We start from the raw sequence: 19,187 nt of genomic DNA, 5'->3' as shown, positions 1-19,187 counted from the left end.
ACGCACGCACGCACACACACATATATGCACACACACTCAAACACACAGACGATGCACACAAGCACACACACACACACACACACACACACATATACACACACACATATATGCACACAAACACACTCAAACACACAGACGCATGCACACAAGCACACACACGCATACGCACGCACACGCACGCATGCACACAATCTCAAACAGAGACTGCCTGGGTGCTGACTGTCCAGAGTTACTGTAGAGCTGGTCATTCATCATCTCATATGGGTGAGAGATGCTGACTGCAGCTGAATCCCTTAACCATAAAAAATCCACCAACAGGGGAGGTGTAAAGTCTCAGCTGCCAACACACTGCTATTCAGAAAGTGTGTGTGTGTGTGTGTGTGTGTGTGTTGTGTGTGTTTTAGTTCATTAGCCTAGCACTTTTCTGATGCTCGTGTTGAAACTTGCACATAATGTGCATTTGTTAAGCCTAGGCATTTGTTAGCCTATAGGCATTTGTCAGCAAAGCCTTTATGTATCCATAGTAGTATAATAGTATTTCTGATATGTTGCTGATTGGATCATAAATGGCCACAGCAACAAAGGGGAATGACTGACGCTTCTCTAACTAGATGTACCGCATAGCGGTACAAAATATGACCGCCGCTCAGTCCTGTACATCCGTTCAGCGAAAATAAATCACACTTCAATTTGTCTCCATATTTTACTCCATCCCCTCTTGAAACTTTTGTGTATGCTTGTTTGGCATGCCTGAGTATTATGTTATTGCGGCTGCACAGAAAGTACCCTACTGGTGCTGAAAAGGTGAATAGATTGTAGAATAGCCAAAGAAGATGTAGGTTGTTATAAAACCTTTAAAATCTCTAAACAATCACAAGTGGGGCAGTTCATCACAGTTCATCCATTGCAACTGGATTGATGAAAAGGTCACTTACACCTGTAGGCTACATTGTATTTGGGAAAAGCAAAAGGTATCAGCATAATGTTATTTATTTATTTATTTTTTATGTATTTATAAACAAAAACATCTCTGTCAGTTCCATGCCGTTTTCAACAGCTATCAAAAACAAGGTCATTTTGGATGGATGGATTTTTGTGAATGTTTCTTCTTCTACATAAGATTTTTAGTCATCTTTAGTTCATGTAATACTTTATTGTCAATGCACAAATTAAGTAACAGTAGTCTGAAACGTTATTGTTAATGCACAAATTAAGTAACAGTAGCCTAGTCTGAAACGAAATGCTGTTTTACATCTAACCAGTGGTGCAAATAACTGACATGTCCAAATGGGCCTTGATGAAATCTCGTGGCTAGACTGTTCATACACATTTTAGGGCCAAAAGGAAGGGGAAAGAGCTTTGTCCACGTTATTGTTAGTGCAAATATAGAGCTGATTCATGTTCCTTGCATTGTTTAACTGAGGTCCATGGCTAGTCTGGCTTTTATCAGACCAAGCTCAATCTTTTAAGAAATCAAAAAATAAAATGGCGGGCAGATCGAAAGGCTGGGTTCACCCAGCCTGAATCCCTAGGCACCCGATATTGTTTAATTTTCGATTGAGATATACCTCTGTGGCTATTCTAAATGCAAAAATGCATCAGGGGAGTTATGACAAAGCGGTAACTAACAAACTAGATCCTAATAGAAAGTTGTTAGCTTCCCTAAGCTACAGGTAGGATTATAAGTAGGCCTATTGACAACATAAATTGTCAATAGGCTATGCTAGCGACACAAATAAAATCTCCTTTGGAAACCAATGGCTTCGCCTTACAGTATCAAAGCGGACTTAAACTGTCATATCGTGGCGAAAAGTTGTAATAACATTCAGCAGCTCCATGGAGTCAAAGGGAAAGAAGCAAATGAAGTAGCCACTTCTAAATGGGACCTACTACACAGTAGCTTAAAGGTGTTTTGCTAAAACAGCCATAATGAAATGAAGGTGTCATTGTTTGGATACTTCACACGTGCTTTTAATTTCACAACTACAACTACCAAGCTGTAATCAAAGCACCTTGATTCCCCTCACACCCTGCGCGCAAAACAAAATAAACGAAGCGTCTCAGTCTCTCGCATGTATAAGGCAAAACTGTATCAGACCCGATTAATAGCGTTGGTAAATCTTCCATTGCACAGAATGATTTTGTAGTGCAATAAATGACAGTGAAAGATACAAACAGTGCTGCTATACATTTTAGCGAGGTATAACGCATTTATAGTTTTCTACAAATGCAATAAATCAAATGCCTCCATCACTCAATAGCGCTAACGGTAACATTACCTAGGTCCTTATTGATATTACAAGATTAAGCATTGCCTGCAGTAAAAACCAAGCATGTCGATAAACATCCTCAAAAGTTTATTTAGACTTCCAAGAAGAAATGGGAATTACACTTCATGTGAACATCGTCATATCCTTATTAGATGTTAAGCTCGCGATTAAATTACAGTCCTTGTATGGGCGTCCATTGTTTTCAACCCCATTTGCACCAACAAAATTACCGTCTCACTGCAGCGTCGCCATCTAGTGGACAAAGCGACTACTTCACCAATACTGAAATGCGGCCATGATATTATTGATGAATATTTATTTTGGCTTTTCTTTTTAATCTGATTTTCATTTTACGGGGGCAAAATCACAAATGGTGATTATGAGCGCCGGGTTTATGTGAGCCCTTAGGACCAACATGCCATAAAGATTCACAGAGAACTGTGTCTGCCTACCCTCCTTTCGGGGTCCAGTCCAGCGGGGGCTGCAGATGAAAGCGAAAATGGCCGGTTCCATGCTATCCATATGGGGGTACATGCTCACCAAGGATTTTGTGTACCCAGTCTTTCAGTGTCCAGGAATCCTTGTTGTTATGCGATCACTAAATGTACACATAAATTATTTTATTGTAAGGCCCCCCATGAACGAGAAAGTACACAAAACTTGGCATGCATTCAGAGGGTGTCATAATGATCCTACACTTTTAATTTTGTGCAGTTTTGACCTTGTCAGCCAGAGATATTGAGATGAAAACACCTAATTTTATGCTTTTTAATTTTTACTTCTAGGTGGCGCTATACATGAAATAAGTAGTAATGGGATGGGATTGACACTTCTTATAAGGTAACTTCTCCTACAAAAAAAAGGTGGACCTCCTAAACCTACGGTTCTCGAGATATTCACAGAAAACTGTCTCCGGCCACCTACAAACCAGTTGGTGTATAATGTATAAATTAATTTGTTGTACTTGGCCCCATGAACAAATTCCACAAAACTTGGCATTACATACAGAGGGTGTCATGGCAATCCTACACTTCCAATTTCATTACGGTTTGACTATGTTGGAGTTACGAATGCAACTAATTACCACCTCATTTTACTTTTTGTGTTTAACTAGGTGGCGCTATACATGAAATGAGTGGTTATAGATGCGTTGACATGGCCTTGAGATCAACATACAAAAAATAATGGTCCTCCTAAACCTTACGGTTCTCAGAGATATTCACAGAAAGCGCATGCCTGCCACTCCTTTCGGGGTGCTCTAATAACTGTTACATGTTATTTTCTATATTTTTGATATGTTGCTGATTGGATCATAAACGCCACAGCAAATGAAAGAAAGTGAAAGTGACTGATAATGACTGACTGACTATTATTGTGTTACTTGCTCCAAATGTAAAGCACTTCGAGCTGCATTCTGTGTATGAAAGGTGCTATACAAATAAAGCTTATTATTATTATTATAATGGTGGGCAGTAATGTTGTAGTACTCGAGACCGGTCTCAAGACCATTTTTTGCTTACACGGTCTCGTCTTGGAATTTGACTCGGTCTTGACCTACATTCAGGGATGTAGTGGAGGCTAAACGCAAGTAAACACAGTTTATCCACCTCTGAAATTTCAGAAATGGAGTTTATCCACCTCTTATTATAGTTTATCCACCTCTCAAAAGAGTTAATTCACCAAAACTCACATGGTATTATCCACATTCACAATATGTACACTCGTCAACACTCTAGGAACCATTTGATAAATGGTTATTTAGTTAATTAATGGTTATAAACATTGGACAATAACCTCCACCAAAATCTGATACCGTATGGCGCAGTCCACCTTACCGTCATCACAAAATTCATAGTTTACCCACCTTTTATTTTACCACTACACCCCTGCTTACATTGGAAGGAGGCGGACTCTTAATTTTAGAGGGACGAGACCGCAAGACCCTTTCCTCCCATTTTTTTAATTGTGTATCATGGTATATTATAAAATATCCACAATTACAAATATTCTATTATAATTTTAATAAACATTATTATTTGTTTATTTGTACCTGCCCATGGACAAGGTGTACAGTATTGGGCAACACTGCCACAGTGATGTCACAGTATTGTGTACACTTCAACAAAGCAGGGGGCAGTATTGCTGTACCGGGTTCCAGTCCTGAACCGGCTGCTGTGAGTGTAGTTGAGTGAGTGGATAAAAGCTCCTTCTAAACACCAGCCACTTTACTGTCATTGAAGCTAAACTGTATGCAATAATAATAATCAGGATATGTCACTGCTGGACTGATCTAACAACAGAATAACCAAATAACCTAAGGTCTGGTAAATCTGCTTTCTAGATTACAAAAGCCACTTCTGCATCTCACTTTAGTACTACAGAGGCCAAACCACTCCATAGTCCTTGCTGTCTCCACACACACACACACACACACACACACACATACACATACTTCATTAGCAGGCAGATGCATCCCAGAGGTTTATGGGCCATTTGTGTTCTCCCTTTGCAGATAGAACAGTTAGGGAAACAGAGAGAGAGAGAGAGAAAGAGAGAGGAGAGAGAGAGAGAGAGAGAGAGAGAATAAGGTAAAGGGAGAGGGACAGACAGAGGGAGAATGTATGTGTAAGAGGGAGGGGAAAATGAAAGGGAGATGAATAGATGTGTGTGTGTGTGTGTGTGTGTGTGTGTGTGTGTGTGTGTGTGTGTGTGTGTGTGTGTGTGTGTGTGTGTCTGTGTGTGTGTGTGTGTGTGTGTGTGTCTGTGTGTGTGTGTGAGAGAGATAGAGAGAGGGAGCTGTGTTGTCGCCTGCCCGAGGCTGTTTGGAGAGAGTGATCACACAGATGGCACTCAACTCGGCTCGCATCTCTCCCACTTCCTGTTTCCACACTCTCTGATAGCTGACCAACACCACACTGCCACCAGCCTCATCTGCTGTAAGTATGCATACTGCCTACTGCATTCTCTCAGATGACTGACCAAGAATGACCACACTGCTGGCCTCTACTCATTTCATCTTCTGTAAGTACTGCACACTGCCTACTGATAGCTGACCAAGACTGACCACACTGCCACCAGCCTCTACTCGTCTTGTGTTAAGTATACATAGTACACACACTGCATAGTATCTGATAGTTGACTACCATCCCTCACTTCCACAACTCTCATCTAATCTTATCTTCTGTATGCATAACGCACATCGCATACTATCTGATGACTCACAATCACCCACCCTGTCAACTCTCACATACTACATGTATATAGTGTCCGGTGGCAGTCTAAAAGCTGACCCACAGCATTCCTAGTCACCATTTGCATCTTATATGCAACTAAAATGTATAGTCACTCCTGATTATATGTATAAGAATTTAAGTACACATCTTATTCTTAGGCAATCATGTATGGAATGTAAGTATGAATACTACATTCTGTCCTCATCCTGGAGAGTCATGTAGCATTGCCTGAGTGAGCAGCTCCTGCTGAATACAGGTTGTCTGGACAGTTGGAGATGGAAGGAAGACACACACACACACACACACACACACACACACACACACACACACACACCACACACAGATGGGGGTGCAGAGAAGAGAGCTCAGTCTCAGCATGCAGAGAGAATAGCACGAAAGCTTCAACTGAATATTTATCATAAGCTGCTGAATGAGATAAGCTTCTTTTGTGTTGCACGGACTGTATTTAATGCTCTCAGTAGTTCTCTAGGGTCAATGACAACACTCAGAGAAACCATTACTTTATCCAGATCTTCATCAGGTAATGGTTAACGATATGGAGAGACTGTGAGGCCTGATCTGACCGAGATGGAGCAGACCCAGGCCAAAGAACGGCTGTCTATGTAGAGTAAGGACCGGCCTGCTATCTCCATCCGCTGTTTGGGTAGAAGAAGTGAATCCATAACCCAGAAAGTTCTATAAAAACAGTGACTCCCATTGCAACGCTGCAGGTCACGTAGTGCAGTTTAAAAAGCAATAGAGTAAAGCATGATAAGAGAGTGGGCAGAGGGAGAGTTGTCAGAGATGGAGGAGCCCCAGTGGGACCTGAGGCAGGTGCTTAAGTGCTTCCTGCTACTCCGGCGTCTTCAAGGAGACGTTGCTGTGCTGTGTCTTTGCGCCATGCCGCCGCTCTTCCTGAGAAAGCACCGGAGCTTTTGTGCGTCTCATTAAATGAAGAGCTTGTTGCTGCGCCCTCTAATCCTCCAGCTCAGGGCACACAGGAGCACAACGATCAACAGGGGAGGCTTTTACCCCTCATGCTCCAGACTAGCACAGATGTGACACTCCAAATTGCAACTGTCATCAGTTGACACAAAATGGCGACTGACATCTGCAGCAAAGCCACAATATGACTCCAGATGTTTGCGAAGCACTTTAGCCATGTTAATCCATGTAATAAGTTTAATTATGAAATTAATGTTGTCTTTATAGAGCAGAATGCTGAGTGTGTGTGTGAGTGTGTGTTGGCACATACAGCAGAATGCTGTGTGTGTGTGTGTGTGTGTGTGTGTGTGTCATAGAGCAGAATGCTGTGTGTGTGTGTGTGTGTGTGTGTGTGTGTGTGTGTGTGTGTGTGTGTGTGTGTGTGCTGGCCCTGTCATAGAGCAGAATGCTAAGAGAAGGGCGGAAATTAAATCTGCACACAAGACCTGCTGAGTCATGGTCACATGACTTACAGAACTAACCCTTCTCACACACACACACACACACACACACACACACTATGTACCGGTACACACTCTCTCTCTCTCTCTCTCCTCTCTCACACACACACACATACACATATCCTCTCTGTCTCTCTGCCTAACTGTTTGTCTCTCTCTTTGTTGCTTATTATACTATTCTAGAGTTCTATTAGATAGTTCTACTCTACAATATTCTACCATTCTATCTGTTTTTTTTTCAGTATAAACTCTGCTGAAGATTAGTAGGTGTGAGTCTCAGTTTTACTCAGTTTTAGGGGACTCATCTGTACATTTGTCTCCTGGCTTTTGAGAGCTTTACGATGTAGAGAACTGGGATCACTTGCTTGGATGTGCTCTCTTTTTTATATTTATAATGGGAGGCTACTGGCCCTGTGGTTCTGTAGGTTTCCTTTGTACATTTCCCTTTGTATACACGGCTTCCATTGGGTGTTACTCCCATGTAAAGAAACATACTTTACTGCTAGAGGGTAATTGGTTAAATTACTGATTTAAATACATTCCATAAATACTCTCACTCTGTCTCTCTCCTTTCTTTCTTTCTTTCTTTCTTTCTTTCTTTCTTTCTAATTCTCCCTTTTCCTCTGTCTCTCAGTGCATCTCTTCCTCTCACCCCTTCACTGCACTGCAGGCTATTGCTCTCTTTTCCTCCACCACTCTCTCTCTCTCCTCTCTGCATCTCTATATCCCATCCCCCACTCTCACTCCATCAGGAGGCACCTGCAGGCTGCTGACAGGTTCCGCCCCCTCTGCCTAATCCTGCTGAGCCTGCCCCTCCCCCAGAGACACACACACACACACACACACACACACACTTTCTCCCTCTCTTCCCCCTCACTCTCACTCTCTCTCTCTCATAAAAAACACAAACAGATACAAACACACACACACTCTAACTCTCTAAGGTGAAAGAGTGAAAGAGATAGAGAGAGAGATAAATGGAAAATACTGAGAGAAGACTGACAGTGTGCAGGAGGAATCAGCCATACTGAAACACACACACACACACACACACATACACACAATCACACACACACACACACACACACACACACACACACACACACACACACACACACACACTCACTATTGAGACATTTCTAGCATCCATTAGCTACGCCCACGGCTGACCTATAACCCACCTAGTCAATAAAATACCGTGATCTATCTATCTATCTATCTATCTATCTATCTATCTATCTATCTATCTGATCCTTAGTGCTGCTCAGGCTGTGACCTGAGACTATTTTAGTTGCTATTGTCAAATTGAACTAAACTAAAATTACTGTAAATAAATGACATTGGCTGATCAAGCACACAACCACAACCACACAAACATAAACCACTGTATGAGAAAATACATATGCATATAGTTACAATAAAACATCCACCTATTAGCAAAAACAGAGACACACACACACACACACACACACACACACACACACTATTAGTTCAACCTCCACAACATTTAGTAATTTGTGCACATCATAGTAGCAATTTCTCCTTCCTCTAAACAAATTGCAAATGCTTTTGAACATGTATTAGTTGCTTTGTCATGTCAGTCAAAATGAACTATACTTATGGATGCTTAATAGTCAGTCGTTCCCAATAAAATTAATAGTCTTCATTTCATTGCTTGAGTCATTACATACAAAATTGGTGAACTAGTTATAAAATTCTGTCATAATGCTGTAGAATTGCAAAGAGCATCCAGTAAAACATGTGAAACGTACATATTCAGTGTCTTGTACTCACTTACTCCACTAACTACAGCAATTTGTAACTTTACTGTAGTTTTCAAATGGCTGTACAAGTACTGTATAGTGATGTCTGAGCATTTTCAGGTAGTGTCACCGAGTTCTGACCTTTTTTTGCATGGGAAAACACTGAGAGCATAAACTGTCGTAATGAAAACATGACAAAGCCATTTGACTATCTTGTTCATAAACGATGGTGTCAAGATTTCTCATTTTAATGACACTGGCAGTTTCATTGACATGAATACTTGCTTTTGAGGAATGGACTATCGATTTTGAGCAAGTGACGTGCTTTTGCAGGTTATCCACTAGGTTTTGCAGTTTGCACTAATTGTTTTGAGAAATGCACTAACTGCTGTGCAAATGTTAATAGTGATGTGAGAAAAGCACCAAAGCGACTGAGTTGCTGTGTGAGTTGACCCGTGTTTCTAACCCCAGCAGCACAGGGTTTAGCTCCTTAATAGCTACAGGGAGAGATGTCATTTATCACACACACACACACAGAGAGAGAGAGAGAGAGAGAGAGAGAGAGAGAAGCACCTGATCCCCCTGACACACATCCATACAAACACACACACACACACACACACACACACAAGCTAGTTGTTCGCCAGAGCAAGGTCCCCTTGTCATCCTCAAGGACAAACCGAGACCACCCATTTTCACAAGCCTGTGTCACGCATATTACACACACACACACACACACACACACACACACACACACACACACACACACACACACACGTAAACAACAAATCAAATGATCTGACGAAGGTAACTCCCCTTGTCAGGATTGCACCCTTCGAGGCCCTTACAGCTCAATGAGGAAACAACTGCTGGCTGAGGAGACTGAGACAGTTTAAATAGCCCATTGAGTAGTGTGCGAGGGAAGTGCTACTCCATTAAACCTCCGATTAGCAATCAGACCTCAAGTGAGGCTAGAACACGGGTTTGCTGCACCTGCTTCAGTGGAAAAGGGTGCTGTGTGTGTGCTCATGTATGTGTGTGTGTGTGTGTGAGAGGGAGAGCACGTGTGTGTTTGTGTGTGTGTGTGTGTGTGTGTGTGTGTGTGTGTGTGTGTGTGTGTGTGTGTGTGTGTGTGTGTCAGGTGGCAAAACACCAGCTGCTACTGGGATTCACACTTTCACCAGGAAAATCATACTCAGTGGAAAATTATGCACACTGTTGCTTATGTCTGTTTGGAGCTTGTGCATGTTTGGAGATCATTTACCAACCACTAGTGATGTTACAGTTGATACCGAGACTCCAAAGTGTGTGTTGAGAACGTCAAGCCCTTGCAAGCGAAGCACAGTATCGAGACATTTGTGCATTTGAAGCCTCGAGAAGAAATTAACCATTTTTCAACAAATCTGACTGGAAAGCTTTCAAGAAGCGTCATCTCACCATCACTAACAACAATTAATGCTACTCTGAGACATTTGCATAACTAGATTGTATATCTAGTTCCCACAACAGACTAAGTTACAGAGGAACAGCTTTATCCACAGAAGTAATAGCTAACACTGTAGAGATGGCTACACAAACCCAGCCCCACATAGCATGTTACTGTAACACACACAGTGTCCATGTTATGCAGATCTAGTTGACAAAACCACAGGCAGTCAGGTTAATTCATTGAACCAGTGCTGCCAATGTCCTGCTTCCAATGTATTTCCTGACTCAGACTGCTTCTCGGCAAGAAGGATTCTCCTAGATTAGATTACACAGGAACCCTTCAGCCAATGAAATCCTCTGTTGTTGAGGAGCTAAGGCCCAGATTAATGTGACGGTATGGGCCAATGGAAGGCCTTTTTGTTCGTCAGACACAGACCCTGAGATTAGATTTAATCTCACTGACTGCTGTCAAAGCAAGTCAGAGTTGCTCCTAACAGTCCTATTCTCTCTCTGTCTCTCTCTCTCACTCTCTCCCTATCTATTTCTACCCCTCCCTCTCTCTCTCTCTCTCTCTCTCTCTCCCTGCCTTAGCAAACAACTGGTTCTATGTTATTTCCTTTCAAACATGTTGGATGTGTTATAATCTGGTTTTCCCGCAAGGAATACAAATAATTTCACCAGACCTGATTTCATCTCAAACGCATAACTTTATTTAGAGACAAATGGCTTTGGGCCTCTGTAACACCTCTGCATGTAAACCATGTTGGTCTTTATTTTCCTCAAAGCCATCCTGATCTGTCTGAGTTCCTCTTTGTTCCTCAGCACTAAGACTGTCTGGCTCAGCCAAGCAGTTACACCAGGAGAAGAGTTCTGGGTTCAGATCTATCCCATGTTCCATGACATCAAAGGTGCAGCGTCTGAATCAGTGTCATATATACGATAGCCTCATCATTTGCAGATCTTAATGATCAGTGGGCAGTAACGGAATAGGGCAGTATGTGATGTGTGTGTGCGTGTGTGTGTGTGTGTGAGAGAGAGTGTGAGGGAGAAACATGATTCTTTCAGTTACTGTAAGCTCACAGGCAAGATGATCATTCATTCAAGGTTCAGTCTTTTGCCTTCAACTACACTTTGTGTTTTTATAAAGATAACACGACACTACAGCTGGTGAGAAAAATCCCTCTAACTGCTCATAGAGAGACCTTTAATAAAGGAGCAGAAATAGAATAGGTCCTCAGGGTTGTTCTGTCCGCAAATGTCTCCTGTGTGTGTGTGTGTGTGTGTGTGTGTGTGTGTGTGTGTGTGTGTGTGTGTGTGTGTGTGTGGGGAGGATGCATCTCCTGCTGCTGTCATAGTCATGGCAGGTCGGTGAGTAAAGGTTACTGAACAAGGAGTCTAGCAAGGTGCGAGGTGAAGTCTACTCTAATACACTTGTCCAATTTTGCTCTGCATGGTCCTTTGGCTGTCAGATTAAATGTTTGTGCACAGTCCTGCACAGTAAATGGCTTTTGTTAGTGACTTGGTCAAAAACAATTGCAGCCAATCTCATTGCTTCAGGAGCACGATGCGAGGGTGTAATTTGATTGACTGCTTAGCTCAAGTATCAGAATCTTTAGGCAGACACATTTAATCTTCCCTGAGCTGCATATCTTATGCATATGTTGTATACAATTAGCTTCTGCAGCTTCTCTTTCCTGATGAAGCAACTTCTAATGCAGTGATTCAACATATATTTCATAAATTAACAGTAATCAAAGTAATCAAGTCCAGAAGTCCCTTGAAAAGGATATTTATATCTCAATGGGACACACCTGCTGAAAATAAGATTCATAAATAAAATAAAACAAAATAAAAATAACATTTTGGCCTTTGTCACAGATGGAAGCATACTCCCACAGGATGTGACGTCATAGACTAACCTGAAGTACGAGGGCAATTTCTATGGTTTCCTACTGCTGCTATTTTGAGCTGACTAAGGTGAATTACTCTACAGTCATTTGGACATAGATCCACACAAATTAATAACAATCAGCTGCTCTCTCTTTATCTCAGTAGCGTGCTTCAATTCCATCGCCGCATATATAAGAGTTATTTTCTTTTTGATCCTATGGTGGACCTCATGGCTGGACCTCATGGCTGGCAATTGGACCTACAGATGAAACACAACAGTGCAAACTGTATTTGATTGAGTTATGAATCGACCCTGTGTCCAGACTGGGCACTCACTCCAGCCCTTCTGACTACCTCCCACTGTCTGCCAGCCAATACCACTCAGGAACAGGACGCAATGTTCCATCTCAATCGATTTCATCCTGTGATTTGCTCTGTAATCCGCTGGCTCCCCAACCCACTGACGATTCAAGATTCAGATTCATATTCCTTAAAAAAAAAAGTCAAACAAAGCAAGTCACAAATACATGGCTTGAGAAGTCACCTTGCATTTTACTATCAAAAGAAAAAAGAAAACTTGCAAATCTGAGCCTGTGTAGGGAGCTCTCCTTGGTCCTGACAGCAGCTTGGAGTACAATACAGTAGAGTAAATAGACTACAGCAGACCACTGTAGGGCATCTGACTTCAGATCCTAATTAAAACCCTTATTCTTCACTGATCATCAACTTTTAAGATAAGACCAAAAGGCAACATCTGAGAAATTACTTTCTTTGTAGTATAATTCTAGGGTAGAAGCAGGCTTCGCCAAACTTGCTGGGCCAAACATACAAGTAAACAAAAAAGGAGAAGAGGCCGCACTTTGCATACAACAATCTTTTTATTGCACATAAACATGCAGAGTCTACATGCATGTAAAATCAGACACGGGAACTCCCTCTAATGTGGATACTGTGGCAGGAGGTTCCTCTCATCCTAAGTAAAGTGTGAGGCATCTCTGCAGCTTGGAGATGATAAATCACAGAGGGGTAATCTAAGGCCCGATCGATGTCAGGTCTGGCAGGGCGCACAGGACCAGGGAGGGCTGTGCTTCGGCACCACAATCCGTCAGCGTTCATAAAACTTCATCACGAATGAGTGCTGCATACTGGCAGCCCGCAGTTCTGCACTGCTGACAGGGAAAACAGCTCAGTGCCTCAGTGCAACGAGTCACTCACAGGCAAATACAGACTCTAGTGTCACGCTATCATCTTCCACCAGCTCAAAAGCTATCATATCACACACGTGTGTATTTACACACACACACGCACACACACACACACACACAAACACACACACACACACACACACACACACACACACACACACACAGACATTGCTCTAAGGATTCGCTGGCCTCTAAATCAGGAGGAAAACACAAAACACAAGCGAGAGCACAAACCTGTGATTCTTCTGAAGAAAAGTCTTCCCAGTTATTATTACCGAACAGATTCCCACATTGCCACTTGAACACAGGTTAATTATGTTCTATGGGTGTAATTAGCTAGATCAGAGAGGGTTGAAGCGGATCTTTGGCTAGATTGTACATATCTGTCATGCTGCATGTTACAGTTCGCTCAGTAATTGGTGAAGTACCAACGATAAACGGCAAATCCTCAACAAAGTACCATCGATAAACTGCAAATCCTACAGAATGCAAAACTCAGCATGTTGGTCTATGTTAGTATTTGTATCCAAAGGACTGCAGAATTGACCTAGCACTAATGATCTGACATGGATTCAGTAGCAACATGTGCACTCTGGTCCAATTTCTCTATCAGGCTCATTTAGTCAGGTTAAAATGGGTGAACATCGCCGTGGGAGCGGGTAGAAGTAGTGACAGACCAACATGTCAGCATCCACATCGCCAAGCACGGGCCAATGGCCTAACAGGTGGTGCCATGTCGTTGACGTCGGTGCACTGGATTTTATGTTGTCGGAATAACGGGCTGTGTCGGACTAAAGGGATGTCGGGCTAATAGACATTTGTCAGACTATTGAGTCGTCAGAATAATGTGATGTCGGAACAATTAGCAGTCCCCTCACAAACCAGGGCACAACATGCTAATCACAATAGAATGGTTAACCAATGGGGACGTGTTGTGTGTCCTACACATGACATCAAAAAGAAGGGCATCACATCTCAGCTCTGCTAGTCTTCTTTTAAAGGAAAATTCCGGTATTTAGCACTTTAAGTCCCTTTTCTGGTTTGTTTTGGATGAACTACAGTGGTGGACACCGAAATTTTGACGATTGGTCCTGTCTCGACTTTTCTGACTCGTTTTGAATCGCCTTTGACTACTTCAGAGTGGCATTTGTTGATGTTCCAAAACAAGTAGCATAGCGAAATACAGTTTCTGTCATGTTTTATTTGGCATTTTGTAAAATCCCATTGATTTTCTGTTGGAAGACTCATTGCACGTTGATATGACTGCGCCACCGTCTATGCTTCAGGCTCTAATATTGATCGGAAGTTTATACGCGGTTGTGAGGTGTCTGAAAAAATAGTTCCACAATAGCAAATAAGACTGCTGGAAATCATACATTGCGCCGATATATTTGATTTTAATAATCAACGAACACCACTAACCACTCGGTGAGTTGCACAGTTTTGAAAACTAACGTTAAGGGTTGCTTTAGGACATGTTTGTGCATGCCTGTTGCAGCCACTCTGAAGCAGTAAAGGCGATTCAAAAGTCGAGACAGGACCAATCATCAAAATGTCGGTGTCCACCACTCTAGTTCATCCAAAACAAACCAGAAAAGGGACTCAAAGTGCTAAATACCGGAATCAGCTAGCTAACCTAAGCTCTGTCAGTAGTCATCTTGTCAGTAGTCTTCTTATCAACTAGCTAACATAAGCTCTGTCAGTTGTTATGTTGTCAGTAGTCTTCTTATCTAGCTAACATAAGCTGTCAGTAGTCATCTTCTCAGCTAGCTAACCTAAGCTCTGTCAGTAGTCATCTTATCAGCTTGCTAACATGAGCTCTGTCAGTAGTCTTCTAATACAGCCAGCTAACATGAGCTACTAGTTGAGAAGGAAGAAGGACATCATATCCTCTTATCAGCTAGCTAACCTGAGCTAGTAGATGAGGGTGGAGAACCGGACCTATGCAAGAGTGGGGAACAAACAGGCCTCTCCACAAAAATACCCGCCCCCCACAGAAATACCCCCGTCCCACAGAAGGTCAGTACAGAACGTCAACTGTCATCAATATGTTAACATCTCTGAAAATAGTCTCATTATCATAAAACGTATTAGCTAATATCCACAACAGGGTCACAGGGAAACTGCAGTGTGATTTTACACTTAAGGACATCATGAACTATCATTATTATTACAGGTGGTAAGCGGACACCTGTTCAGACTAGAATCTAGGGCAAAGAACAGTGTGCACCGACCGAACATAATCATTCCCATAATTCCCAGAGAGTGGGTCTATCTGTGTCTTCACTACTAGAACACCTTTGTGCCTCCTCTACCACTGTTGCAGGGTCTGTCCACGTTTAACAGAAGGCAAGCTACACTTGAACATTAACCTTGAGAACTCACACCCAAGGATAAATACGAGGATAGAGCTTTTCCCACTGATACAACTTCATACACAGCTGATTTAGACTGAATAACATAATAATAAGACAGCTGGGAACGACAGATTTGATTTAATGTAAATAGAATAGTTTGAGTTATGAGACTACACATTACACAGTATAATGTGCCAACACAAACACGGTTTGTGATTGATGTGCTTGTCTCAGTGAGGTATCCCAGACAGGTTTGGCTGATGCACACAAGGGTGCTTTTTTCCAGGCTCCTGCAGAACTCTCCTAAACTAAACAAGTCAAATCACCACGAGGTCCAAAAAAAGCACAACCACTGCAGCACCACATCACATGATCTGGGGACCGCATCGGACCACACCAGACCGTCTGTGTGTTCATGGGTGGGCTGGCCAACAGCTGGACTAGATCTACCTTTTGTCAAAAGACACAGTGGCATCTCCGTCACCAACTTGATTGTTTCTATTAACAGTAAAAAGGATAAAGAGCTTAATGAAGGACAGGGCTACAGATTACAGCCTCTGTGGAGAGCATTAATGATTGTGTGTTTTTGTGTCTGTGTGTGTGCGTGTGTACAAGTTTTATGGTACCAGTTCCATATTAGTCATATGTCTCTGGAGTCTGGACATTGTAAACATTCACTCTTAGAATTCTTGTTTGAAAAGACAGCTTCACTCTTGAGCATTTCCATAATGTATTCAAATGTTTTTTTTTTAAAAATGTATTCTAATTTATTATGTTGTGCATTATGTCAGAGTGCGAGAGTGAGAGGCTGACTAATACAGTGAGAATACATCATGCATGCGCAACTATAATGAAGTAACTGGAAGCTCTTAATGCTTTCCATATTTCTGTGTGTTTGTTTGTATCTGTGTGAGAGACAGGGAGAGAGAAGTGCTCTTTCATGAGGATGGGGGGATGGTGTGTTTGTGTGTGTGTGTGTGTTTATAGGGGGTGGAGAATTTTACATTGGAACGACGCACACTCAGATCTATTTGCACGAATTAGACGTAAATATGAAAGCACAATAAGAGGGAGCCGTGCCCGACACACTGCTGCATGTGTGACCTTGCCTCAGCACAAATGTGTTGCTGAATCACGCGGCGTAGTGCGCACGTGGTGCTGCTGATGCAGAATGCATTAAACAGCCTGGATTTCTGCAGCGCTCCAAGCGCATGTTACACAAACCACAATCAAACTTTCAACATGAATAGCTGGTCCCAATGAACGGCCAACCATCAGGCATCTTTTGTACAGGCTGCCCTCACCAAGGCCACATCAGACCTGCCCAGCAAGATACACACACACACACACATACAGTACTCTCTCTCTCTCTCAAACACAAACACAAACCACACACACATACATACATACACAAACACACACACACAGATGGCCGAGAGCTCTGGTCTCCCGCTGCTTTTAACACAAGGTCACGCCTACTGTCAGTCAGTAGGATGCAGAGTGTAATGTTCTGCTGTGGGTCTAAAAGCCAACATGGACACATTGTGCTTTGCCAGCACACAACAAAAGATATAGTTTCAAGAAATACAGTGTCACCAACAACTGTTAAATATCCATTTACTTTAGCCATACTATATAAGACTGTTTTCTGGGGTGGAACTGGTGCTTGCTAATATAGAGCTGTTTGAATGTGCATTGCTAGTAAAAGTCAGCTGTAGGCCTAGATTGCAGTATGTGACGACACTGTAGCCAAGCCAGGACTACCATCGTGTCAGCCTGATTAGAAAGTATATTAGGCTACATTAGCCTCAGTTCTATGCTAACATTTCTCCTAAAATTAAAAATATCATTCTTGATGACCACCGTGGACCAACCAATGCCGCAGTCAGTTTCATTTACAGACGACTGCAAAACCAACCTATGATTCCTGCTACAATAACACCAACACAGAGGTTGCCCGTGCTTCGTTTAGACTTGATACCACTATTTGAAGGGGTTAGATTAAATCAATTGCGATGGCGTGTGGGGAGAGAAGCTTTACAGTTTTGTGGAGTGTGCCGGTACCTCCACCAGTTCTGTCTAAGGGTTCGTTGGAAGGAAACTCATTTGGTGAGGATTGGCCAATCGCCAAGCGCATAGATAATTGCCGTATTAGTCTATGACATTGGCAGTCTCGTGAGCGTACCAGACGGATTTTTCTCCGGCAACATCTTATTCTCCATTTAAGTCGTGACCTTCAGTAGGTTATTTGTTGTTATTTGTTCAATTAAAATAAAATAAACTGATTTTCGACACAATTTCCTATAATCACGTTTCTCTGTCGTGTATGCTACACACGGAGAGACGTGTGTTTATGTAACAGAATAATCTGTTTGGATGCACTAATGGCGATGAACAACGGCGAGGAAGAGGGACTGGTTTCTGAGAATAACTAGCAATGCAATAACGCGATATCATTCAAAGTTACCCTGTCTTTAACTGCTTAGGGACCAGGATGCAGAGTTAGGTCAGGATTGTTTGCTTGGGTGGTCAGGACAGATTAGACCAAAGGTTATTCGACACTTCAGTAACACAGTTATTGTAGCTCGTGCCTTCGTGGCACATTTGAAAGCACTTACTTGCCCACGAAGTTCTCCAGCACCGAGCTTTTCCCTGCACTCTGACCGCCCACCACAGCAATCTGGGGTAGGTCCAGATTGGCATTTTGTCCGATGGCCGAGAATGCATCTTGCATTTTGTTGACAAGAGGAATCAGGTCCTCCATCCCCTGGTTACCCATGTTTGCAGGGGAATCTGTCGCTCCTTCTCAGTAGAAAGCCAAACTGAATAGAAGGGACGCGCGTTGACTCGGTCGCTTGAATGCTATATCCTTTCCTTTTCACCCTAGTGCTTGTAGGGTGTTTGAAATTCTGCCTATTTTATTTTTGCATTCACCCTCATTGCTGGCGTCCCAGCGACGTAAAAAACAGCACAGCTAAGCTACCCTCTGAACTGCAGCTCTGCCGTCTGTTAGGCACCGACGAGAAAGACGGGATGATCTCTCCTGGCCTCTGAATAAACAGGGAGATCCCTGCACAGTCCCTGGTGGACCGCGGGCAGGCGCAGTGGAAGAGTCTGCGTCGTGCTCAGATACAAGCGTGTGGTTCTTTTATTCAGTGTCGAGGGCAACCTACAGGAGTGTGTAGGCATCTATCGAATGTGAGACAGCTCAAATGCGAGACTACTCAACAATCCCAATGCAATCAGTAGTTCTAAGCACTGCGGGAGACTCCCAAAAAGCTTTCGTTCGTGAGTCTCTCCGTTTAGTTGAGTAGGCTGCAGGTTTCCTGACGTTCACTGATGGAGCAGCTTATGTCAAAGTAAAGTGTTTTAAACCACAAATACATATTAGACTACATTATATTTTATTTAAATGTATGTAAAATGTATTATAACAATTACGATATATTTGTAATTTGAAAACAAAACTTTCATGGCAACAACTTGACTTAAAGTTATCTAGATACATTCGATTACATGGGGTGCTCTGTCCATGGTGCTGAAACGAACGGCTGAAACACCCACCGGGCGTAAAGTTTTCCATCCAAAGAAAGCTT

The 19,187-nt window shown here is 42.5% G+C and overlaps 1 protein-coding gene across 1 annotated transcript in view; it reads right to left on the bottom strand.

Annotated features, from left to right (window-relative positions):
• The window catches only part of dnm1a (dynamin 1a), a 74,015-nt gene extending 55,259 nt beyond the window's left edge, over positions 1-18,756 (bottom strand). The window contains 1 exon segment of the mRNA XM_048258396.1: positions 18,210-18,756. Within this exon segment, the coding sequence (XP_048114353.1) occupies positions 18,210-18,370 (161 nt within the window). The 5' untranslated portion in view covers positions 18,371-18,756.
• Between the last annotated feature and the right edge of the window lie 431 nt (positions 18,757-19,187).

Source organism: Alosa alosa, chromosome 12, assembly GCF_017589495.1.
Source record: "Alosa alosa isolate M-15738 ecotype Scorff River chromosome 12, AALO_Geno_1.1, whole genome shotgun sequence".
Lineage (NCBI taxonomy): Eukaryota > Metazoa > Chordata > Actinopteri > Clupeiformes > Clupeidae > Alosa > Alosa alosa.
The sequence above is the reverse complement of the archived record's forward strand: the minus strand, read 5'-3'. Positions and strand labels throughout refer to the sequence as shown.